Genomic DNA, 25,968 nt, shown 5'->3' with positions numbered 1-25,968 from the left:
ATGACCTTTAGACATTTAGGGGAGGCCTGCCCTCTGATGCTAATGGCATACACTAAAGGTCAGCTGAGCGTGACCTCATTATGTGCCAATGTACAGGTAACTACTAAAATAAAGGAAACACTTGAGTAAATGAGGGATACAAAGTATATTGAAATCAGGTGCTTCCACATAGGTGTGGTTCCTGAGTTAGTTAAGGAATTAACATCCCATCATGCTAACATGGCTAGAATAAGGGATCTCCGTAACTTTGAAAGAGGAGTATCTAAGGAGCATAAGGTTTTAAGGTGTGTGTGTGTGTGTGTGTGTGTGTCTCAGTCACCAGATATAAACCCAATTGAACACCAATGGGAGATTCTGGAGAGATGCCTGAGACAGTGTTTTCCACCACCATCAACAAAACAACAAATGTTGGAATTTCTCATGGAAGAAGGGTGTTGCATGCCTCCAACAGAGTTCCAGACACTTGTAGAATCTATGTCAAGGTGCATTGAAGCTGTTCTCATGGAGGCCCAACACCCTATTAAGACACGTTATGTTGGTGTTTCCTTTATTTTGGCAGTTACCTGTAGATCACACACACACACACACACACACACACACACACACACACACACACACACACACACACACACACACACAACCTTAATCTGTCCCTCTTCAAAAGCAGCCACTTGGACCCCATTACATTCTATCTTCCTTCACAGAGCCTTGAAGAATGTTATCTGTTAACTGCTCAGGTTGCTCTATGGGGCTGAAGGGGGTCTTAACCCATTAACCCTTTGTGGGTTATGGACAGGTTAGCAGAACAAAGGCCAACTCAGTATGTACTGTTCAATGTCATCCAAACAGAGGCCTGGATAGGGACAGGTAACACTGTTTTGATATATCCTCCTGAGTGATTGGATTGCATGCGTCATGTTTGGTAGGATCAATTATAGACTTGACTTGAATGTGATCAATCATTATATACTGAAGATCTGGGCATGTGTGTGTGTTGTGACTGTGTGACTAACCGATTGATTTATGACTAATGTAAAAGTCCAGTAGGCCTGAATAAACAACACTGCTCTGTCTCTCTCTTTCTCTCTCTCTCGTTCTCTCTCTTTCTTTTTCTGTCAAGGAGAAGCCTTCATCTGCGTCTGCAGTTTAAAAATATTTTAATTATACATGTACTGTTTTCAAACAGCTATTGCGTCTGCAGCTTTGAAATAACAACTGTCCCCCAACCCAACCTCAGACCCAGGCGGTGGCCCACGGAGGAGCAGGGTTACCTCCACACTGCTGCACAGTTACCCAGCCAAGTGAAGTCTGATGCTGTCTGGCATCCTTGGGGCTCCATGTGAGGTGGGCCTCAGCCTGCACCACCTAGCTCAGTGGAGAGAATCATCTCTGGGCCAAGAGTGAGAAATCTAGGGTGGGGGCTGAATGGTTGGTTAGAGCATGAATGGAGAGAAAGTGAGAGGTGGATATCAGATGGGGATTATGGTATAATCATAGATATGCCATCATAGACTACTGCCCCTCCATTATATCACATGCACAATTGCGCGTGCGCACACAAATCAAATTTATTTATATAGCCCTTCATACATCAGCTGATATCTCAAAGTGCTGTACAGAAACCCAGCCTAAAACCCCAAACAGCAAGCAATGCAGGTGTAGAAGCACGGTGGCTAGGAGAAACTCCCTAGAAAGGCCAAAACCTAAGAAGAAACTTAGCCTGGTTCCTCTCTATGTGGTGTGGCCAGTCCTCTTCTGGCTGTGCCGGGTGGAGATTATAACAGAACATGGCCAAGATGTTCAAATGTTCATAAATGACCAGCATGGTCAAATAATAATAATCACAGGCAGAACAGTTGAAACTGGAGCAGCAGCACGGCCAGGTGGACTAGGGACAGCAAGGAGTCATCATGCCAGGTAGTCCTGAGGCATGGTCCTAGGGCTCAGGTCCTCCGAAAGAAAGAGAGAATTAGAGAGAGCATAATTAAATTCACACAGGACACCGGATAGGACAGGAGAAGTACTCCAGATAACAAACTGACCCTAGCCCCCCGACACATAAACTACTGCAGCATAAATACTGGAGGCTGAGACAGGAGGGGTCAGGAGACACTGTGGCCCCATCAGATGACACCCCCGGACAGGGCCAAACAGGAAGGATATAACCCCACCCACTTTGCCAAAGCACAGCCCCCACACCACTAGAAGGATATCTTCAACCACCAACTTACCATCCTGAGACAAGGCCGAGTATAGCCCACAAAGATCTCTGCCACGGCACAACCCAAGGGGGGGCGCCAACCCAGACAGGAAGATGACATCAGTGACTCAACCCACTCAAGTGACGCACCCCTCCTAGGGACGGTATGAAAGAGCCCTAGTAAGCCAGTGACTCAGCCCCTGTAATAGGGTTAGAGGCAGAGAATCCCAGTGGAAAAAGGGGAACCGGCCAGGCAGAGACAGCAAGGGCGGTTCGTTGCTCCAGAGCCTTTCCGTTCACCTTCACACTCCTGGGCCAGACTACACTCAATCTTAAGACCCACTGAAGAGATGAGTCTTCAGTAAAGACTTAAAGGTTGAGACCGAGTTTGCATCTCTCACATGGGTAGGCAGACCATTCCATAAAAATGGAGCTCTATAGGAGAAAGCCCTGCCTCCAGCTGTTTGCTTAGAAATTCTAGGGACAATTAGGAGGCCTGCGTCTTGTGACCGTAGCGTATGTGTAGGTATGTACGGCAGGACCAAATCAGAGAGATAGGTAGGAGCAAGCCCATGTAATGCTTTGTAGGTTAGCAGTAAAACCTTGAAATCAGCCCTTGCCTTGACAGGAAGCCAGTGTAGAGAGGCTAGCACTGGAGTAATATGATCAAATTCTTTTGTTCTAGTTAGGATTCTAGCAGCCGTATTTAGCACTAACTGAAGTTCATTCAGTGCTTTATCCGGGTAGCCGGAAAGTAGAGCATTGGAGTAGTCTAACCTAGAAGTGACAAAAGCATGGATAAATCTTTCTGCATCATTTTTGGACAGAAAGTTTCTGATTTATGCAATGTTACGTAGATGGGAAAAAGCTGTCCTTGACACAGTCTTGATATGTTCTTCAAACGAGAGATCAGGGTCCAGAGTAATGCTTTCACAGTTGCCTTCAATGCCTTCAAGTCCTTCACAGTTTTATTTGAGACGACTGTACAACCATTAAGATTAATTGTCAGATTCAACAGAAGATCTATTTGTTTCTTGGGACCTAGAACAAGCATCTCTATTTTGTCTGAAAGTTTGCTGCCATCCACTTCCTTATGTCTGAAACACATGCTTCTAGCGAGGGCAATTTTGGGGCTTTACCATGTTTCATTGAAATGGACAGCTGTGTGTCATCCGCATAGCAGTGAAAGTTAACATAATGTTTTCGAATGACATCCCCAAGAGGTAAAATATATAGTGAAAACAATAGTGGTCCTAAAACGGAACCTTGAGGAACACCGACATTTACAGTTGATTTGTCAGAGGACAAACCATTCACAGAGACAAACTGATATCTTTCCGACAGATACGATCTAAACCAGGCCAGAACTTGTCCGTGTAGACCAATTTGGGTTTCCAATCTCTCCAAAAGAATGTGGTGATCGATGGTATCAAAACTAGCACTAAGGTCTAGGAGCACGAGGACAGATGCAGAGCCTCGGTCTGATGCCATTAAAAGGTAATTTACCACCTTCACAAGTGCAGTCTCAGTGCTATGATGGGGTCTAAAACCAGACAGAAGCATTTCGTATACATTGTTTGTCTTCAGGAAGGCAGTGAGTTGCTGCGCAACAGCCTTTTCTAAAATTTTTGAGAGGAATGTTAGAGGAATATTTTCTGGGTCAAGGTTTGGCTTTTTCAAGAGAGGCTTTATTACTTCCACTTTTAGTGAGTTTGGCACACACACACACACACACACACACACACACACACTTTCCCTCTTTGACATAGGACATCATATACAGGCTCAGACATATTGCAGACAGATAATCCTTACAAAGACAGGGTCATTTGATGTTACCCCGAGCCCCCCAACACACACACACACACACACACACATCATATCCTCAGCAGGAGACATGGTGGATTTGAGGTCACAGCATGTGGCTAGTATAGGGGGTTATGGGGTAGCTAGTGGATTACAGTTTTGTAGGGCAGCAGTCCGATTTATAGTTAAGTACACCGACAGGATAGACCACCAACCTACACATTACCCCTAAACTCTCTCTCTCTCTGAAGATGAGTACAGCTATTTAGATACTGGCTTTGTCCTGAAATGACACCCTATTCCTTTTACAGTGCACTACTTTTACAGACCCTGGTCAAATATAGTGCACTACTTAGGGAATAGGGTGCCATTTGGGGCGTAATCACTGTTAACTATATTCCCCAGCTGTCTCTATCACATTGCAATGTTTTTTTCTGTCAGCTCAAAGTGAGAGCACTTTATATTAAGGGCCATAATCCCACTTCTCTCTGTCACATCAATAACAGACTCTCTCATGTTCCTCCATTCTCACCTTTTCATCAAACCCAGTGAGTCTCATTCCCTAAACCGCTCTCTCTTTCTCCACCTCCTGTTTCATTCTCTACATTAGAGTTGCCATATTGGGGGAATTTTTTCCATCTTACAATTTGACTACTCTGGCTGTGTTTACAGCCCAATTCTGACATTTTTTACACTAATTGGTCTTTTGACCAATCACATCAGATTTCTTTCACATCAGATCTTCTCAGAGCTAATATGATTGTTCAAAAGCCCAATTAGTGAAAGAAATATGAGAATTGTGCTGCCTGTGTGAATGCTGCCTTATAGTAGATTTGGTGGGAATTTTGCTCAGTTTCTGTGTGAAAGTGTCAATTAAACCTGGCAACACTGCTGTGTATCCACCTGAAGTGTCCCTGCAGGGCTGGGCAGTACTGCTGTGTATCCACCTGAAGTGTCCCTGCAGGGCTGGGCAGTACTGCTGTGTATCCACCTGAAGTGTCCCTGCAGGGCTGGGCAGTACTGCTGTGTATCCACCTGAAGTGTCCCTGCAGGGCTGGGCAGTACTGCTGTGTATCCACCTGAAGTGTCCCTGCAGGGCTGGGAAGTACTGGTGTGCTTGTCTCAGGACTGCGGTGCGAAAGGATGTGGCAGGGCCAGCACACGGGGCCAGGCACAGGAAGGAAGGAGCTCCACTCAAATTAATCTCTTTTGGACAGAGGCTAAAGGAGCTGGGGGCATATTTTAGAGCCAGGAGACATCTCCTAGGAGAATGCCATGGTAACCAGGGCCCCAAAGCGGCGAGGGCCCCCAGGCTTTGGCAGGGGTGTTCCGACTCCCTTTTCAAGTGCCCGATCAAAAGTGTCAGGAAAGGTTCTGTTATTGGCCATTTGGCGTCTCTCCTTTCTTTCCTTTGTCTTTCTTCCCTTGCTCCGCCTCTCTTTCTTGGGTTACACAGGAGGCTGGGAGCTGTCCCGGATCAGGCCGAGGTCGCCAAGGAGGCTGTGAGAAGATGGAGAGTAGAGTCTTTGCAATGGATTGTGGGAAAATGTTGCCAAACAACGCTAGGGGGAATGTGGCTGTGATGGCAGCTTGATATTAGACACAATAGTGAAATGATGTAGCGTCTGTAGCAGTGGGAGTAGAAGTGATCATTCTAGACTCAAATGCCAGCTATTACAGATAAGATCACCAAATCTGTCTGTGTGAGTCTCCTGCTTCTTTGCTAGATTGCTCTCGGCATGCTAGTGAAAGTCCTTTACACCACCAGGAAAAGCAGTGCTTCTGATCCATATAAGAGCTTTGAGAAGGTGCGGGAGATCAACGTAGGCTACAGTTGACGGCATTGCAAAGTTATAGACGGCTTCACTCGTCGTCATTGTGACACATTTACTTTGACGGGGATGTTCCTTAATGCGCTGCAGAACATTGACCCATATTCCTCAGTAATTCATTAAACTGACACCAGATCAGAGGTGAACTTTTATTAATACATTCTTAGTAAAGTGATTAACATTAAAAGGTATACAGTGCAATTCCCAACCCTTCTCTCCAAGAAAAGAACATCAGTTAAGAGTAAGACAAGAGCAACAGAACACGCATGCTGCATTATTTAATGTTCCCCTAGTCTATCTGCAGTCAGCCAGGTACTATATTTGGTAGGACATGATACAATAGTATTTTAATGAAAAGACCGCCACCTTGTGGGATAAACAGAGAACTACACAGATGTGGGTTGTGTTCATTAGGGCAGTGGTTCCCAACCTTTTTCGCTAACTGTACCATCAACCGAATTTTGCTTTGCCTAGAGAACCCCTGAAATACCCCCGCACGTACATTTTACCAGTAAGCTTATGGTCTCATGAGTCTTCTCAAGTACCCCCAACTCATATACGATACGATAGGTGGAAATCAACTTATAGGCCTAATTATTATTTTGAAAAATTAAAAGACCACGGATAATTTAAGCAAAAGACATCAGCCATACGGACAACCAGACCCTTCCAATGAAAAAGGACCTAAGATAAGAGTACGGTATGTTACACAAACGGAATGCATCTCAATTTCCCCCATTTCCTCTGGCCCTCTCTTTACGTTGTGTTTTCCCTCCTTCATCATGCTCCCTGTTCAGCTGTCTTCCCTCCCTCCTCTTCTCCTCCCACATGACCCCTATCCCTTTCCACCTCTATCCAATATTTCAATATCCTCCATTTATTTATTTCCTTGACAGTGTCACCTCTGTTCTCCCTGTCTTGTCTTCCCTAATTCCTATCCATTTAAGCCTTTGTCCAATAGCATCAACCCTCACAATTATTCTCCTAACCCCCTCAACCTCTCCCTCTCTTCCCTGTACCCTCCCTCCCCCTGATCACTACCCCTGAATCCCAAACCCCTAGTCCCTAGCCACAAAGCACTTAAATAGATCTGAGATGATTGGACCGGTATAAGCAATATGGTGGTAGCTCCATCTGGCCTTCTGATAGGCCAAACGGGAATTGGCGCCATATAGCTTAAAGGACATCTTTCCAATCCTCTCAGATCTACCCTACTGCATAGGGGGTGGGGACTAGTGGTTGATTTGGGATTCAGAGCCCCCTTAGCGAGTGTCCATGAGGGGCTGCAACCAGAGCAGGAAACGGGACACCTTCTGGTAGATGTAACCCTGACTACAGTCTGCCCCTGCTGGTCTGGAGACTACCCCGGTCAGATAGAACACCTCCCTGTGGAGAGATAGGATTGGACTCCCCGGCCCCAGGATGCAGTCACCCTTGGGTCTCACCGTCGTACAGCCCATCTTGTTGGTGACCAACCCCGGGTGCCTCTCCACACACTGGGGCAAACGCTCATATGCCAGGTGGTTGAGAGTGAGCGGTCCTTGGACCTCAGTGGCGTCCACGGGGTCCTTCCAGCCAGTGACCACGGCCGGATACTCGCCAGTCATCAGGACAACCTCTGCAAAGTCACGTTCGGGCAGGCAGGCAGCGACCACATGTTTCTTATAGACGATGCGCTCGCGGAGCTCGAGGACGGCCAGGTCGTTGTCAGGGTGACCGGGTACGTAGCGGGGGTGGACGTGGACGACTTGGACATAGAGCGTCTGTTCGCCATCTTCAGATGCGGTTAGGCGCTTGCCTGGGAGGGGAGGGACGAAGTACTCAAAATCAATGAAGGAACACATAGTGTAAAGCAAATCAAAAACATACCCTCGCACACACACACAGGAATGAATGCACACACACACACACACACACACACCACTTCCACCACCAGTGGAGCCTGAGCCTGTGGACTGGACATGATGCCCCATGATGAGCACTCACCGACAGCCACCTGGAAGTTGACGTATTTCTGGGCACACTGGGCTGTAGTTAGAACCAGGTTCTCCTTCAGAATGACACCACTACAGAACCCTACAGACTCTGTACTCTTCAGAATGGCCTGCACAATGACAACACAACAGTTACAACATACAGCAGAGATGACACTGCAAAATACATGATCACAACTATGGGAATATTGGGTTAATGTGCTGCAGCTTTGATAGTGAGGGGTTGACTTCATGAGAAAAATGAATCTGAGAGCATAGTAGTGCCTGTCAGTGGACAGTGTGTACCTAGTTTGAATTGTGTGTGTGTGTGTACCTCGTAGTGGTGTGTGTTTTCCTACCTGCCAGGGACACTCTCCAGAGTTGCAGGCTAGTCCCTCAAAGTTGCTGGCGATGTTGGTTGACTGTCTCTTTGTCCACTGGCTTAGGCTGTTCACCTTCCCACAGGGGAATGTCACTGAGAGAGGGATGGAGGGAGAATTACTGAGTATAGTTTAATATAGTACAGGTTAGTATCTAGTATAGCATAGCATTAGCCTCGTACGAACCATCCTGATCTCGCAAGCTTACATTCTGTTTCACTATCCGCTAGCGAGATCAGGATGTTGCGTATGAGGCTAGAATATCATAATACAGTACAGAATCACTTAACATATAGGATAGTATAGCATGGTATAGTATAGCATAGTAGTATATGGTGACTGACCTGCAGGAATACACTTCACCCTCTCCTTCTCCTCTAGTTTCCAGCCACGGGCACAGGAACACTCATAGGACTGGTATCCTGGCTTACAGAACTGACTGCAGCCCTTGGTCTTGTCCAACATACACACTGTCTGATCTACAATCACACACAGAGAGAAAGACAGAGAAAGGGGGAGAGGCTTCTTCACTGTTGACGTTTTTTACAACTTGAGTTCCCCACCAACTCGGTGTTGGGTCCTTCACGTCTCTCACCTGTCTCACAGTGGACTCCAAAGAAGCCTGACTTGCAGACACAGTCGTATCCCCCCACGCTGTCTGAGCACATGGCTCCGTTCTTACACGGCTTCTCTGCACACTGGTCCCCATCTGTACACACACAGGGTTAACAACACAGCCAGTCAAATGGTACATTCACTAATACAAGACACATGTTCTGGGGTGAACTGTCACACCAAATCACATTGATTTCAACTGAGTGGTAACCCAAAATACTAAGTACTCTGATATGTTCCAAGAGAACGTCAGGCAGAATCATTACACTTACCTATGTAGACTGACCAGAAGATATCCTGAAAGATCAAAACAAAGTCCACTGTCAGTTTGATTCAAAATGTCTACAGAATCATCAGAAGTCCACTGTCAGTTTGATTCAAAATGTCTACAGAATCATCAGAAGTCCACTGTCAGTTTGATTCAAAATGTCTACAGAATCATCAGAAGTCCACTGTCAGTTTGATTCAAAATGTCTACAGAATCATCAGAAGTCCACTGTCAGTTTGATTCAAAATGTCTACAGAATCATCAGAAGTCCACTGTCAGTTTGATTCAAAATGTCTACAGAATCATCAGAAGCAAGAAGATAGATTTAAAAAAGGAGATGAGTGGAGAGAAGCAAGGAAAGGAGGAAGGTTTGGAGGTTGTTAAAGAGGACGTCTGAGGTGAGAAAAGGAAGGATGAGCTGAAGGAGGTGAGGAAAGAAGGGAGTCTAATAGAGGGAGGTGTGAGGAAAGAAATCTGTTCAGTGGGAAGAGGGAGCATTGGCCCACCGTGCGGTAGGAGTCCTGGAAGATCTCCCTGGCCTCCTCGTAGTTGCAGACCTCCTCCAGACACTCCCTCTCCAGGTTGGCAGGGAGCAGGCTCTCCTCGTTGCCCACGTTGGCCCTCTTCTGGCGGGATAAGGTGATCACTTCACTGGCCTCCTGCTTGTCCAGGAACACTGGGGGGGGGGGGGGGGGGTTTAGTTGTTGTACTTTTGATACTCTTTCACAAAAATATATATTTTTTATCTCAATGGATAGTCTATTTTTCATATAACCTGATTCCACTTAAAATGTAGGTCACACATTTGAAAATAGTTGAATACAGATTCTCGGCCTAAATCTGTCAAATCTATGTAGTAGAGTACAAAAGTAACACTCTTTGTTACTAATTAACTAAGGCCTAAACCCAGTGCCAAAAAAGCACAGAACTACACCAATAGACCTAAACACTCTTCACACAGTACCTTTGACTCTACGGATCCCCACTCCCAAAAAAGGTCTCAGATTCCATTAAGAATGTAGCCTGATGCCTCCATGACAAACTATCCTTGTCTAATGTCATCCTGCCCCTTCCCATGTCCTGTCTAGTGGATAAACAGGCCCCTTCCCTGTCTTGGTGTCCTGTCTAGTGGATAAACAGGCCCCTTCCCTGTCCTGGTGTCCTGTCTACTGGATAAACAGGCCTCTTCCCTGTCCTGGTGTCCTGTCTAGTGGATAAACAGGCCCCTTCCCTGTCCTGGTGTCCTGTCTAGTGGATAAACAGGCCCCTTCCCTTCCCTGTCCTGGTGTCCTGTCTAGTGGATAAACAGGTACCTTCCCTGTCCTGGTGTCCTGTCTAGTGGATAAACAGGCCCCTTCCCTGTCCTGGTGTCCTGTCTAGTGGATAAACAGGCCCCTTCCCTTACCTGTCCTGGTGTCCTGTCTAGTGGATAAACAGGCCCCTTCCCTTACCTGTCCTGGTGTCCTGTCTAGTGGATAAACAGGCCCCTTCCCTTACCTGTGCTGGTGTCCTCTCTAGTGGATAAACAGGCCCCTTCCCTTACCTGTCCTGGTGTCCTGTATAGTGGATAAACAGGCCCCTTCCCTTCCCTGTCCTGGTGTCCTGTCTAGTGGATAAACAGGCCCCTTCCCTGTCCTGGTGTCCTGTCTAGTGGATAAACAGGCCCCTTCCCTGTCCTGGTGTCCTGTCTAGTGGATAAACAGGCCCCTTCCCTTACCTGTCCTGGTGTCCTGTCTAGTGGATAAACAGGCCCCTTCCCTTACCTGTCCTGGTGTCCTGTCTAGTGGATAAACAGGCCCCTTCCCTTCCCTGTCCTGGTGTCCTGTCTAGTGGATAAACAGGCCCCTTCCCTGTCCTGGTGTCCTGTCTAGTGGATAAACAGGCCCCTTCCCTGTCCTGGTGTCCTGTCTAGTGGATGTGAGTTCCTCCTTTCAATGTTAAGAGCTTTGGAACCCAGTGAGCCCCTAAATAATACATTTTCATTACTGGCTGGATTGGCCATTCAGGGAAAATAACCATCCAAGGAAAGTCTCTCTGTGCCCTTTTGTTGGGGGCGGCAGGAAGCCTAATGGTTAAGTGCGATGGGCCAGAATCCGAAAGGTCGCTGGTTTGAATCCCAGAGCCAACTAGGTGATAAATCTGTCGAAGTGCCCTAGAGCAAGGTAAATAACCCTACTGTAATTACTCCTGTAAGTCGCTCTGGATAAGAGCATCTGCTAAATGACTAAAATGTCAAATGTGTTGCTCAGGGCCACCAGCCAGCAGCATCGTGTCCCTGGTCCCTTACCTGTCTTGGTGTTTTTAGTGTCTAGTCTGGCCGTCACAGCTCCCAGTAGCAGTAAGGAAAGCAGGGTGGCAGTGGTGGCTAGGGAGCCCATGGTGGCAGCTAGAGGACAGTCTGTCTGAGTCTGTCTGGCTGTTTGTCTGTCTAATCCTGTCAGATCACCTCAGCAGAGTTCAAAGTTCACACCTAAAAACAACAAGGACCAGAGTTCAGAGATTCCCACATTCTGACATAGACATCACAGATGACATAACTTTCTGTCAGGATGAGCTTCAAAGAGGAGGGTCATTTTATGTGCAGAGTAACCTACAAAACAAGAGGATGAAGACTAATTGTTGTGAGTGTTGTTAAAAGCTTTTGGATCTTGGGATCTTGGGATCATTAAAATCTTAAACTTCAGTCTTGCAGCTTCCTCTCTCTCTATATAAAAATACCTCAAAATCAACAACCTGTTTGTTTAATAGAGTTAAGACATCAAATGATCCCATCAGAACAGTGACAATGCATTTTCTAAAGAACCCCGGACTTGGTTACAATGCTGCCATCGTGTGGTATTATACCCAGTTTGTTGTTGTTTCATCCATTTCCAATCATAAACAACAAAGAGGGATAACATCAAACACCCAAAACAAACTAGATTCATTGGTATTAAGCCTAGTCAAATAGTTAGTTTAATAGATTGCCTGTAACAGAACAAACCAAACAGGCCTGTGTGTTTATATTTAGTCCAACATGAATATGAACTGGTTTCATGTTGTGAATGATGCTGCTGTCGTCTATAAAACAACATATGACACGACCAGACTACTCTGACATGATGCTGTAAAAGCTTGGGCTACCACAAACTGCTAAAAACATACGAATGTATGGATCTTAAACGATACTTGAAAATATAGAGGCCTATCATGCACCCACGCTATATTATGCTACCTAAATCGCAACGCGTATCCCATTATTGGAGAGATGGACCGCTATTCAGGGCGCGGCAAAACGCATGATGATTAGAACGGTAAATAAATGCACGGTATAACCTACCGCATCGGACTTCAGCCGGGGTTTGGGCGGAATGAGAAGGATGACAGAAGCCTGTTCGGTTGCTTCTCTCTCTGGTCCCGACACGCAGTTCACCGTGTGGATCCTCGGCTCTGAGATCGCACTAGAGGTTGACAGCATCACACTCCAATGTTGCTTTTTCAGGCCACTACGACGTGTGTAATCAACCACGTGAGGGCGGTCTTGGATACTTTATTCAAAGCCATTAATACAAATACTGTATGTAGGCTACTATACTGTATTGGTCCGTTCTACTGTAACCCGTTCTACTGTAACCCGATCATGGATTGTTGATGCTACTGTATGTACTGGCCATTGAGAGGTTTGAAGCAGCCGCCATATTGGTACTCCTGAGAAGGAGCAGTTCTCCAATGCTTCAAGGACAAATTTACATGCATTAGTATTTTTTTCTCTAGTTGGGACAGTAACATTAGTACTCTCTAAAAAAAAATCTTGATTTGTATGTTTAGTTCACATAATATAATGTAAAAGTATGCATTAAGGTGTCTGTAGTAGAATATACATGGCAAAAATGAATGTAAACGTTAATAAATGCATTTCTATAGCTTCCAAAATCTTTTTGTTTTACACTGGAGAAATACTCATTTTACACTGGAGGAGAAATACTAAAATGGCTTCGTAGTGGCTTCAAAACAGCGCCCCCTGTCAGTCATCCAGTGTTTATACACATTGTTAATATTATCCTATGGTTCTATGTAGGCCTCTTCACTGTTGAAGTTGAGACTGGTGTTTTGCGGGTACTATTTAATGAAGCTGCCAGTTGAGGACTTGTGAGGCGTCTGTTTCTCAAACTAGACACACTAATGTACTTGTCCTCTTGCTCACTTGTGCACCGGGGCCTCCAACTCCTATTTTATTCTGGTTAGAGCCAATTTGAGCTGTTCTGTGAAGGGAGTAGCACACAGCATTGTACGAGATCTTCAGTTTCTTGACAATTACTCGCATGGAATAGCCTTCATGTCTCAGAACAAGAATAGACTGACGAGTTTCAGAAGAAAATGCTTTGTTTCTGGCCATTTTGAGCCTGTAATCGAACCCACAAATGCTGATGCTCCAGATACTAAACTAGTCTAAAGAAGGCCAGTTTAATTGCTTCTTTAATCAGCACAAAATTATAAACTTGGATTAGCTAACACAATGCGCCATTGGAACGCAGGAGTAATGGTTGCTGATAATGGGCCTCTGTACCCCTATGTAGATATTCCATTAAAAAATCTGCCGTTTCCAGCTACAATAGTAATTTACAACATTAACAAAGTCTACACTGAATTTCTGATCAATTTGTTGTTATTTTAATGGACAAAAAAATGTGTTTTCTTTCAAAAACAAGGACATTTCTGAGTGACCCCACACTTTTGTACAGTATTGTATATGGTTGACAATATAGAGCTTTCAACATAACTTTTGAAATGAAGCATCACTTCCATGAGTCCTTGACCTTGTCCTCAGTAACACACACCCTTTGGTGTTGAATTCTCCAGTCATTGGTTTAATGGCCAAACAACACAGGGTTTTCAATCCTTGATTGGTTAATCAGTGTGGTGGTTACCTTGCTGTCTTCTCCCCCTCTCTCTTCATCAGGGTTGGGGAATAACTGATTACATGTTGGGGAGTAACTGATTACATGTTGGGGAATAACTGATTACATGTTGGGGAATAACTGATTACATGTTGGGGAGTAACTGATTACATGTTGAGGAGTAACTGATTACATGTTGGGGAATAACTGATTACATGTTGGGGAATAACTGATTACATGTTGGGGAGTAACTGATTACATGTTGGGGAGTAACTGATAACATGTTGGGGAATAACTGATTACATGTTGGGGAATAACTGATTACATGTTGGGGAATAACTGATTACATGTTGGGGAATAACTGATTACATGTTGGGGAGTAACTGATTACATGTTGGGGAATAACTGATTACATGTTGGGGAATAACTGATTACATGTTGGGGAATAACTGATTACATGTTGGGGAGTAACTGATTACATGTTGAGGAGTAACTGATTACATGTTGGGGAATAACTGATTACATGTTGGGGAGTAACTGATTACATGTTGGGGAATAACATGTTGGGGAATAACTGATTACATGTTGGGGAGTAACTGATTACATGTTGAGGAGTAACTGATTACATGTTGGGGAATAACTGATTACTCGTTGGGGAATAACTGATTACATGTTGGGGAATAACATGTTGGGGAATAACTGATTACATGTTGGGGAGTAACTGATTACATGTTGAGGAGTAACTGATTACATGTTGGGGAATAACATGTTGGGGAATAACTGATTACACGTTGGGGAGTAACTGATTACATGTTGGGGAATAACATGTTAGGGAATAACTGATTACATGTTGGGGAGTAACTGATTACATGTTGGGGAATAACTGATTACATGTTGGGGAATAACATGTTGGGGAATAACTGATTACATGTTGGGGAGTAACTGATTACATGTTGAGGAGTAACTGATTACATGTTGGGGAATAACATGTTGGGGAATAACTGATTACATGTTGGGGAGTAACTGATTACATGTTGGGGAATAACATGTTGGGGAATAACTGATTACATGTTGGGGATTAACTGATTACATGTTGGGGAATAACATGTTGGGGAATAACTGATTACATGTTGGGGAGTAACTGATTACATGTTTGGGAGTAACTGATTACATGTTGAGGAGTAACTGATTACATGTTGAGGAATAACTGATTACATGTTGAGGAGTAACTGATTACATGTTGGGGAGTAACTGATTACATGTTGGGGAGTAACTGATTACATGTTGAGGAGTAACTGATTACATGTTGAGGAGTAACTGATTACATGTTGGGGAGTAACTGATTACATGTTGAGGAATAACTGATTACATGTTGGGGAATAACATGTTGGGGAATAACTGATTACGTGTTGGGGAGTAACTGATTACATGTTGGGGAATAACATGTTGGGGAATAACTGATTACATGTTGGGGAGTAACTGATTACATGTTTGGGAGTAACTGATTACATGTTGAGGAGTAACTGATTACATGTTGAGGAATAACTGATTACATGTTGAGGAGTAACTGATTACATGTTGGGGAGTAACCGATTACATGTTGGGGAGTAACTGATTACATGTTGAGGAGTAACTGATTACATGTTGAGGAGTAACTGATTACATGTTGGGGAGTAACTGATTACATGTTGAGGAATAACTGATTACATGTTGGGGAATAACTGATTACATGTTGAGGAATAACTGATTACATGTTGAGGAGTAACTGATTACATGTTGAGGAATAACTGATTACATGTTGAGGAGTAACTGATTACATGTTGAGGAATAACTGATTACATGTTGGGGAGTAACTGATTACATGTTGGGGAATAACTGATTACATGTTGGGGAGTAACTGATTACATGTTGGGGAATAACTGATTACATGTTGGGGAGTAACTGATTACATGCTGAGGAGTAACTGATTACATGTTGAGGAGTAACTGATTACATGTTGGGGAGTAACTGATTACATGCTGAGGAGTAACTGATTACATGTTGGGGAATAACTGATTACATGCTGAGGAGTAACTGATTACATGTTGAGGAGTAACTGATTACATGTTGGGGAGTAACTGATTACATGTTGGGGAGTAACTGATTACATGTTGGGGAGTAACTGATTACATGTTGGGGAATAACTGATTACATGTTGAAGAGTAACTGATTACATGTTGGGGAGTAACTGATTACATGTTGGGGAATAACTGATTACATGTTGGGGAGTAACTGATTACATGTTGGGGAGTAACTGATTACATGTTGGGGAGTAACTGATTACATGTTGGGGAGTAACTGATTACATGTTGGGGAGTAACTGATTACATGTTGGGGAGTAACTGATTACATGTTGGGGAGTAACTGATTACATGTTGGGGAGTAACTGATTACATGTTGGGGAGTAACTGATTACATGTTGGGGAGTAACTGATTACATGTTGGGGAGTAACTGATTATATGTTGAAGAGTAACTGATTACATGTTGAGGAGTAACTGATTACATGTTGGGGAGTAACTGATTACATGTTGGGGAATAACTGATTACATGTTGGGGAGTAACTGATTACATGTTGGGGAGTAACTGATTACATGTTGAGGAGTAACTGATTACATGTTGAGGAGTAACTGATTACATGTTGGGGAGTAACTGATTACATGTTGAGGAGTAACTGATTACATGTTGAGGAGTAACTGATTATATGTTGAAGAGTAACTGATTACATGTTGAGGAGTAACTGATTACATGTTGGGGAGTAACTGATTACATGTTGGGGAGTAACTGATTACATGTTGGGGAGTAACTGATTATATGTTGAAGAGTAACTGATTACATGTTGAGGAGTAACTGATTACATGTTGGGGAGTAACTGATTACATGTTGGGGAATAACTGATTACATGTTGGGGAGTAACTGATTACATGTTGGGGAGTAACTGATTACATGTTGAGGAGTAACTGATTACATGTTGAGGAGTAACTGATTACATGTTGGGGAGTAACTGATTACATGTTGAGGAGTAACTGATTACATGTTGAGGAGTAACTGATTATATGTTGAAGAGTAACTGATTACATGTTGAGGAGTAACTGATTACATGTTGAGGAGTAACTGATTACATGTTGGGGAGTAACTGATTACATGTTGAGGAGTAACTGATTACATGTTGAGGAGTAACTGATTATATGTTGAAGAGTAACTGATTACATGTTGGGGAGTAACTGATTACATGTTGGGGAGTAACTGATTACATGTTGAGGAGTAACTGATTACATGTTGAGGAGTAACTGATTACATGTTGAGGAGTAACTGATTACATGCTGGGGAGTAACTGATTACATGTTGAGGAGTAACTGATTACTGTTTTATCTTTTCTTTTATATGTAATGTAAGTGCCTTGATGTATTTGCACCCCAAGTAGAGTAGCTGCTGTCTTGAAAAAGGCACCATTTTAAGTTTGTTCCACCTGAGTGAGTTTGACCACAAGTCAGAGACCACTATGATGACACACCAAATGCGTTAAATTAATTACTTTTGTCTTCTTCTAATAATGCCTCTTAAAGGGAAAGTAATCCAAAAGTAATCAGATTAAGTTATTGTGTTTGGGTAATCCAAAAGTTATGTTACTCATTACAGTTTTGGACATAACTAGAAACTGTAATCGATTACATTTAGAAAGTAGCCCACTCAACCCTTCTCTCTATCCTCTCCCTCCCTCGCCTCTTCCTTCCTGCATCTCATAATATATAAACAATATATGCCATTTAGCCAAGGTTTTATCCAAAGAAACATGCATTTTACGTATTGGTGGTCCTGTGAATCAAACCCACTATTCTGGAGTTATAAGCTCAATGCTCTACCAAATGAGATAGAAAGGACATCAGGACAACTCTCCCTCTTTTCTTCCTTCTCTACCTTCCTCCCTCCCTCCCTCCCTTCCACCCTCCCTTCGTCCCATTAGTTTGCCCTCCGTGTTAGGGAGCTCTCCTATCCCCCACACTACCAGTACCCCAGTCCACCCTGACCTTCTCTCCTGACTCTCCCTGGTGCCAATGATAATTCCATTTTACTTCGCCGGTGTGATCGGAATCATAATCACAGCGGCTTTGAAGTCGGGCATCAAACGAGATGGAAATCCGTCCATTATAGATCAATGTGAGAGGGCAAATGCACACAGACCCAGACAGCAGCAGCAACAACAAGAACACCAAGGGGGAGAGGAAGGGCGAGATAGAGAGGGAATAAGAGAAGAGAGGAAGAGGGAGATGGAAGGCAGGTGGGAAAGGGAAGGGAGGAAGAGGAGAGGAGGAAAGAGAGAATATTTGTAGGGAGATGTTTGATCACTTGTCAGCTTGGACAAAAATTCTAACTTAAACAGGCGACATGGCAAACAAGAATTGAATCTCAAACCAGTAGGACTTTACCTTTGTCTGTATGAGTGTGTGTGTATGCACACGTGTGAGTGTGTGTGTGTGCACACGTGTGAGTGTGTGTGTGTGTGCACACGTGTGAGTGTGTGTGTGTGCACACGTGTGAGTGTGTGTGTGTGTGTGTGTACACACGTGTGAGTGTGTGTGTGTGTGCACACGTGTGAGTGTGTGTGTGTGCACACATGTGAGTGTGTGTGTGTGTACACACGTGTGAGTGTGTGTGTGTGTGTGTGTGTGTACACACGTGTGAGTGTGTGTGTGTGCACATGTGTGAGTGTGTGCAGTATTTTAGGACCTCAGGGCTGCAGACTGCAATGTTAAGTGTTGATCTATTTCCTCCAGTCCAATAACAGAGGCATTATAAAGGCCTGCTTCACCAGCTGATCCCCAGAGCTGGCCTGGTCTGCCCAGCTAGTCTAGCCCAGAGAGGGTCACTGTGGCTGGGGAGAGGAAGAGGGAACGTGCCCCGGCCTGCTGGATCTGGAGGTGGTGGTGGATATACAAATTATCAGGATATGGAGATTTCCCATCGGACGGTGTTCTGATTAGAAATATGTATAAATAAAGAACTAGTTATAATACACACCTACTCATTGCAGGGTTTTTCTTTGTTTTTACTAGTTTCTACATTGTAGAATAATAGTGAAGACATCAAAACTATAAAATAACACATATGGAATCATGTAGTAAACAAAAAAGTGTTAAACAAATCAAAATATATTTTATATTTGAGATTCTTCAAAGTAGCCACCCTTTGCTTTGATGACATCTTTGCACACTCTTGGCATTCTCTCAACCATCTTCATGGGGAAGTTACCTGGAATGCATTTCAATTAACAGGTGTGCCTTTTTAAAAGTTAATTTGTGGACTTTTTTTCCTTCTTAATGCATTTGAGCTAGTCAGTTGTGTTGTGACAAGGTATGGGTGGTATACAGAATATATCCTTATTTGGTAAAAAACCAAGAACAGCTCAAATAAGCAAAGAGAAACGACAGTCCATCATTACTTTAAGACATGAAGGTTAGTCAATACGGAACATTTCAAGAACTTTGAAAGTTTATTCAAGTGCAGTCGCTAAAACCATCAAGCGCTATGATGAAACTGTCTCTTGAGGACCACCACAGGAAAGCAAGACCCAGAGTTACCTCTGCTGCAGAGGATAAGTTCATAAGAGTTACCAGCCTCAGAAAATGCAGCCAAAATAAATGCTTCACAGAGTTCAAATGACAGACATATCTCAACATCAACTGTTCATAGGAGACTGTGTGAATTAGGCCTTCATGGTCGAATTACTGCAAAGAAACCACTACTAAAGGACACCAGTAAGAAGAACAGTCTTGTTTGGTCCAAGAAACATGAACAATGGACATTAGACCATTAGAAATCTGTCCTTTGGTCTGATGAGTCCAAATTTGAGATTTTTGGTTCCAACGGCCGTGTCTTTGTGAGACGCAGAGTAGTTGAACGGATGATCTCCGCATGTGTGGTTCCCACTGTGAAGCATGGAGGAGGTGGGATGGTGTGGGGTGCTTTGCTGGTGACACTGTCTGTGATTTATTTAACCAGCATGGCTACCACAGCATTCTGCACTGATATGCCATCCCATCTAGTTTGCACATAGTGGGACTGTCATTTGTTTTTCAACAGGACAATGACACAACACACCTCCAGGCTGTGTAAGGGCTATTTGACCAACAAAGAGAGTGATGGAGTGCTGCATCAGATGACCTGGCCTCCACAATCACCCGACCTCAACCCAATTGAGATGGTTTAGGATGAGTTGGACCGCAGTGTGAAGGAAAAGCAGCCAACAGGTGCTCAGCATATGTGGGAACTCCTTCAAAACTGTTGGAAAAGCATTCCAGGTGAAGCTGGTTGAGAGAATGCCAAGAGTGTGCAAAACTGTCATAAGGAGGGGGGGGGGGGGGGTGTAGGTGTGTATGGGTGGGGGGGGGGGGTTTGAGTGTGTGTGTGAGAGAGAGAGAGAGAGAGAGAGAGAGAGAGAGAGAGAGAGAGAGAGAGAGAGAGAGAGAGAGAGAGACAGTAAACACAGTGAATGGACATGACATGCAGGGTAAATGGTGTGTTTCTTCTTTAATGATCCATCTCCATCCCTGCTTTCTGTTTCTTTAAGATGTCCGCTCAAGGAGGGGCACCTCTCGCTCATCTTCTCTTTTGAAGAGATTGAGAAGAAAAGAGGTGGAGAGCAGGGTAAGGAGGGGAATTGAGTTGGAGGGAGGGAGGGAGGGAAGAAGGAGTGTAAGAAGAAAAACAAAGAGAGAGAATAATAGAGAGAGACCTGGGTCCCCCTGTATCAGTGAATCAAGCAGCTGATTATGCCTGCATACCAAACCAAAGGCTATTATACTGAACATCCATCATAAATACAACCTGTCGCTCATGGCAACGCTGATGGATAGAACACAACAGGCTGCAGAGGGAAGGGATCCCTGGGTCTCCCTCCATCTCTCCATCTCTCCCCATCCCTCCATCTCACTCACTCACTCTGTTATTTTCCTTCTCCTATGTTCCCTTCTTCCTCAAACATCTCTCCCTCTCCCAGACTCCTTCTTCCTCTCGTTCCCTCTCTCCCTCTCCCAGACTCCTGCTACCTCTCGTTCCCTCTCTCCCTCTCCCTCTCCCAGACTCCTTCTCCCTCTCCTTCCCTCTCTCCCTCTCCCAGACTCCTTCTCCCTCTCATTCTCTCTCTCCCTCTCCCAGACTCATTCTCTCTCTCGTTCCCTCTCTCCCTCTCCCAGACTCCTGCTCCCTTTCGTTCCCTCTCTCCCTCTCCCAGACTCCTTCTCCCTCTCCTTCCCTCTCTCCTTCTCCCACACTCCTTCTCCCTCTCCTTCCCTTTCACCCTCTCACAGACTCCTTCTCTCTCTCCTTCCCTCTCTCCCTCTCACAGACTCCTCTCCCTCTCCTTCCCTCTCTCCCTCTTCCAGACCCCTTCTCCCTCTCCTTCCCTCTCTCCCTCTCACAGACTCCTTCTCCCTCTCCTTCCCTCTCGTCCTCTCTCCCTCTCACAGACTCCTTCTCCCTCTCCTTCCCTCTCTCCCTCTCTCCCTCTCACAGACTCCTTCTCCATCTCTCCCTCTCACAGACTCCTTCTCCATCTCTCCCTCTCACAGACTCCTTCTCCATCTCTCCCTCTCACAGACTCCTTCTCCATCTCTCCCTCTCACAGACTCCTTCTCCATCTCTCCCTCTCACAGACTCCTTCTCCCTCTCCCCCTCTCACAGACTCCTTCTCCATCTCTCCCTCTCACAGACTCCTTCTCCCTCTCTCCCTCTCACAGACTCCTTCTCCCTCTCTCCCTCTCACAGACTCCTTCTCCCTCTCACAGACTCCTTCTCCCTCTCTCCCTCTCACAGACTCCTTCTCCCTCTCACAGACTCCTTCTCCCTCTCCCCCTCTCACAGACTCCTTCTCCCTCTCTCCCTCTCACAGACTCCTTCTCCCTCTCTCCCTCTCACAGACTCCTTCTCCCTCTCTCCCTCTCACAGACTCCTTCTCCCTTCCCATTTTGATTCCCTCACTATCACTCCTTTATTGTTTCCTGTCCCATTGTGACAGCATTGTAAGTGTATGTGCACTATCCCATAGGAATGTGTGTACATGTGACACATGATGAGACTTGTGGTGAGTTAGGCCATAATGTCCATCCCAATCTGTGCCCATGTTAAGTACCTGAGTATACCTAGATATGGCAGTGTGCCTGGGTAAGTCTGACAGTGACACTGTGCATATATGTGTTTGTGTGAGTCTACCTGTTTTTGTGTCTGTGTGCGAGCGTGTGTGTGTACCTGCGTAAGGGTGTGTGTGTGTGTACCTCTCCTAATGGCGTGGGTAATGAGGATGTAACGGGTGTGTTAACGACACAGACAGTGGGAAGATAGATGTCACTGCAGCCCTGGGGAGACCTATCGATAGGCCAGCCTGTCAGGCAGGCAGCCAGGCAGGCTGTCACTACAGGGGCCAGAAGAGATAGTGGCAGCCGATAGGGACCACACAGTGACACACAGTCTCGTAATGCCCTGTCCTGACACACCACCACCAGCCGTCACGACTGACGAGAGATACCGTAATACCTCCCAGGATGCGTTGAGGTCAACGGTGTTGTAATGATGTGTGTAGTATCATTATGCAGGGTGTAATGATGTGTGTAGTATCATTATGCAGGGTGTAATGATGTGGGTAGTATTTTTATGCAGGGTGTCATGATGTGGGTAGTATTTTTATGCAGGGTGTCATGATGTGGGTAGTATTTTTATGCAGGGTGTAATGATGTGGGTAGTATTTTTATGCAGGGTGTCATGATGTGGGTAGTATTTTTATGCAGGGTGTCATGATGTGGGTAGTATTTTTATGCAGGGTGTCATGATGTGGGTAGTATTTTTATGCAGGGTGTAATGGACGTTGCACTGCTTTCCAAGTTGTACCACTTCGTCCTGTTCCAGCTCACAGCAGGACTAGAACCTGGGACCACTGCCTCGCAAGCACACCTGACTGGCGCCCTGAAAGGTTCTTACCCAGTTGCACCACAGAAAAGCTTGCAATTTGACTCTTTGAGTGAAGACATTTCAGGCTGATAGGGTTGAGTGTGTAATGACAATGTTTTTAACACTATAGACCAGAGTGCTCCTGACCCTCTGGCTGTTCCAGAGCTCTGCTAGCTGCTGAGAGTCTAATAGTCTAATACATTACCTTCCTCTTCCTCTCCCCATCCACCTTTCTCTCTCTCTCTCTCTCTCTCTCTCTCTCTCTCTCTCTCTCTCTCCTTCTCTCTCTCTCTCTCTCTCTCTCCTTCTCTCTCTCTCTCTCTCTCTCTCTCTCTCTCTCTCTCTCTCTCTCTCTCTCCTTCTCTCTCTCTCTCTCTCTCTCTCTCTCTCTCTCTCTCTCTTCTCTCTCTCTCTCTCTCTCTCTCTCTCTCTCTCTCTCTCTCTCTCTCTCTCTCTCTCTCTCTCTCTCTCTCTCTCTCTCTCTCTCTCTCTCTCTCCTCTCTCTCTCTCTCTCTCTCTCCTCTCTCTCTCTCTCTCCTCTCTCTCTCTCTCTCTCTCTCTCTCTCTCTCTCTCTCTCTCTCTCTCTCTCTCTCTCTCTCTCTCTCTCTCTCTCTCTCTCTCTCTCCATCGTTCTCCATGATCAATTAACGTCTTCTAGTGTATATTTTATTTAACGTTTCATTGTGCTGTTGGTGCAGCCCCCTCCCTAACTCCTCCTGCCTTTGTAAATGTTCCATGTTGGAGAAGAGAATTAAGGGCATGTGAACCACACTCCTTCTCTTCTTCAATCCATTATCTCTTATCCATCCCTCCATCCTCCCTTTCTCCATCCCTTCATTATTATAAATCAGCTGATTATGCTGGCATACTAAACAAACAGCCTGGCTATTACACTGAACATCCATAATTAATACAACCTTTCACTCAGCGCAAATCTGATGGATAGAACACAACAGGCTGCAGGATGGGATCCCTGGTCTTCCTACACCTCTCCATCTCTCCGTTCATCCCTCACTCCATCCCTCCCTGATTCCTACCATGTTCCTTTTTTCTTCAGCCTCTCATCTGTGCTGAGTCCCCCTCCAAACATCATCCTCTCTCTCCTGTTCTCTCTCTCTCTCTCTCTCTCTCTCTCTCTCTCTCTCTCTTTCACTTTCTCTCTCTCTCGTTCTCTTTCTCTTTCTCTCTCTCTCTTTCTCTCTCTCTCTCTCTCTCTCTCTCTCTCTCTCTTCTTCTCTCCCTGTCTTTACCCCTCCCACTCATCTCTCCTTCTCTCTCTCCTTCTCCTCCCGCTCTTCTCTCTCTCTCCACCTCCCTCCCTCCTACCCCATCCCTCCTCTCTCTCCTTCCTTCCCTCTCTCCCCTGCCCATAGGTTTCATTCTGTGAAAGCTTGGCAGGTGAGTGAGTGTTATATTTTATTCAGCAGTGAGCCTGCCTCCCCCTGTATAATGTCTGTGTCCCAAATTACATCATATTCACTACATAGTGCACTACTTGACCAGGACCCATAGGAACATAGGGTGCCAATACGGTGTTATCCATTTAATCAGGTCAGTGGGGGCCTAACCCCTAGCACCCAAAACCACTCTTGTGCAAAGTCACGCCTGATATCACTGAACATTGATTTTATGTCCACACCTGCAACTACAGTGAATATATTATGTTTGTCATGTGTTCTGTATGTATTCAGTTCAGCTGACAACAATGTGAATCGATTGTATTCTGTAATTCATATGTACACATTGTTATGAACACATTTTCACGATCCACTCACGATGTAGGACCCGGAAACAATGTAGTGCTAAGATGTTATTCAAATGTAGAGAAAGAGGATTTGTATGCAGAAGCATAGAGCATAGAAATGGAATGAAGAGATTGTATTTCTATGGAACGAAGTAGGGCAGTGGAGTCATGTGTGTTATGAACAAACAGTTGGACCATTCTGTAATTGTAGAGACAGAGGATTTCTATGCAGAGGATTAAGCAAATAAATAGAATGAATAGATTGTATTTCTATGGAATCAAGGAAATAAATAGAATGAATAGATTCTATGCAGAGGACTATGCATAGAAATAGAATGAATATATTGTCTATGGAATCGAGCAAAGGTATGAAGTAGGGCAATACATATGTGTTATGAATAAACAAATACCTTCCACCCATAGGACCCTGGTTCAAAATGTTATTCAATGTAGAGACAAAGGATTTATTGCACTAGATTAAGCATAGAAATAGAATGACACAGATTACCTCATAGTTTACACTGTAGACAATCAGGATATCTAGTTAACCATGCGCACAGGTGTTCCCACACATGTACACAACACGTGTACACATGCATGACCATTGAACTTGTTGGCACATGAGCAATCACACACAATCACACACGAGATGACAGATGGGAGTTCAATGGTGCGTGTGTACATGTGTTGTGTACATGTGTGAGAACACCTGTGAGCACACACAACCGTTGAACTTGTTGGCACACAAGCAATCACACACACACACACACACACACACACACACACACACACACACACACACACACACACACACACACACACACACACACACACACACACACACACACACACACACACACACACACTACCCCCATCTGTCATCTCATCATCCCTCCAATTCGATATGTTCTTTGTGTAGACTATACTATGTACTATACTATACAAGGGAAACATAACCACTCCTCCTCCTTCCTCCGCTCCCTCACTCTCACTGCCTTCCTGTCTTCTCCTCACTCACACATATCCAAATAATCTTTATCCCTCTCTCCTCTCCTTCCTGTCTGCTTTTCCCTCTTTTGCTCCCACACTTCTCCTTACTCACTCCTCTAGTGTGCCCTGGCTCTCTCTCTACCCCCTCCCTCCTGTCTCACTCACTCCATCTCTCTCTCTCTCACTCTCTCTCTGTCTTAACCCCCTCCCTCTCTAAATCTCTCTTTTTCTCTCTCTCCATCCTCTCTGTCTCTGTCTTTCTCTCGGTTCATTCTGATTCTCTCAGTCACACATGCATGCAGCAT

The 25,968-nt window shown here is 44.8% G+C and overlaps 1 protein-coding gene across 1 annotated transcript; it reads right to left on the bottom strand.

The window, feature by feature from the left end:
* Window positions 1-5,973: 5,973 nt before the first annotated feature.
* proza (protein Z, vitamin K-dependent plasma glycoprotein a) lies at window positions 5,974-12,780 on the bottom strand. The gene is made up of 9 exons (XM_031814110.1): window positions 12,394-12,780; window positions 11,362-11,544; window positions 9,581-9,750; window positions 9,079-9,103; window positions 8,787-8,900; window positions 8,536-8,670; window positions 8,171-8,286; window positions 7,825-7,942; window positions 5,974-7,636 (listed from the first exon to the last, which is right to left on the bottom strand). The coding sequence occupies exons 2-9, from the start codon at window positions 11,450-11,452 to the stop codon at window positions 7,101-7,103; spliced, it is 1,305 nt and encodes a 434-aa protein (XP_031669970.1). The 5' UTR covers window positions 11,453-11,544; window positions 12,394-12,780; the 3' UTR covers window positions 5,974-7,100.
* Between the last annotated feature and the right edge of the window lie 13,188 nt (window positions 12,781-25,968).

This window comes from Oncorhynchus kisutch, unplaced genomic scaffold, assembly GCF_002021735.2.
Source record: "Oncorhynchus kisutch isolate 150728-3 unplaced genomic scaffold, Okis_V2 Okis06b-Okis10b_hom, whole genome shotgun sequence".
NCBI classification, from domain to species: Eukaryota; Metazoa; Chordata; class Actinopteri; order Salmoniformes; family Salmonidae; genus Oncorhynchus; species Oncorhynchus kisutch.
Note: the sequence above shows the minus strand (reverse complement) of the source record. Positions and strands in the feature narration are given on the sequence as shown.

Coding starts and splice junctions, on each gene's coding strand:
- proza (XM_031814110.1), bottom strand. CDS start 11,452: ATGGGCTCCCTAGCCACCACTGCCACCCTGCTTTCCTTACTGCTACTG. Junction 8,901..9,078: donor CTTCTGGTCAGTCTACATAG/GTAAGTGTAATG, acceptor GTGTGTGTACAG/ATGGGGACCAGTGTGCAGAG. Junction 7,943..8,170: donor CTGGAGAGTGTCCCTGGCAG/GTAGGAAAACAC, acceptor GTCATTGTGCAG/GCCATTCTGAAGAGTACAGA.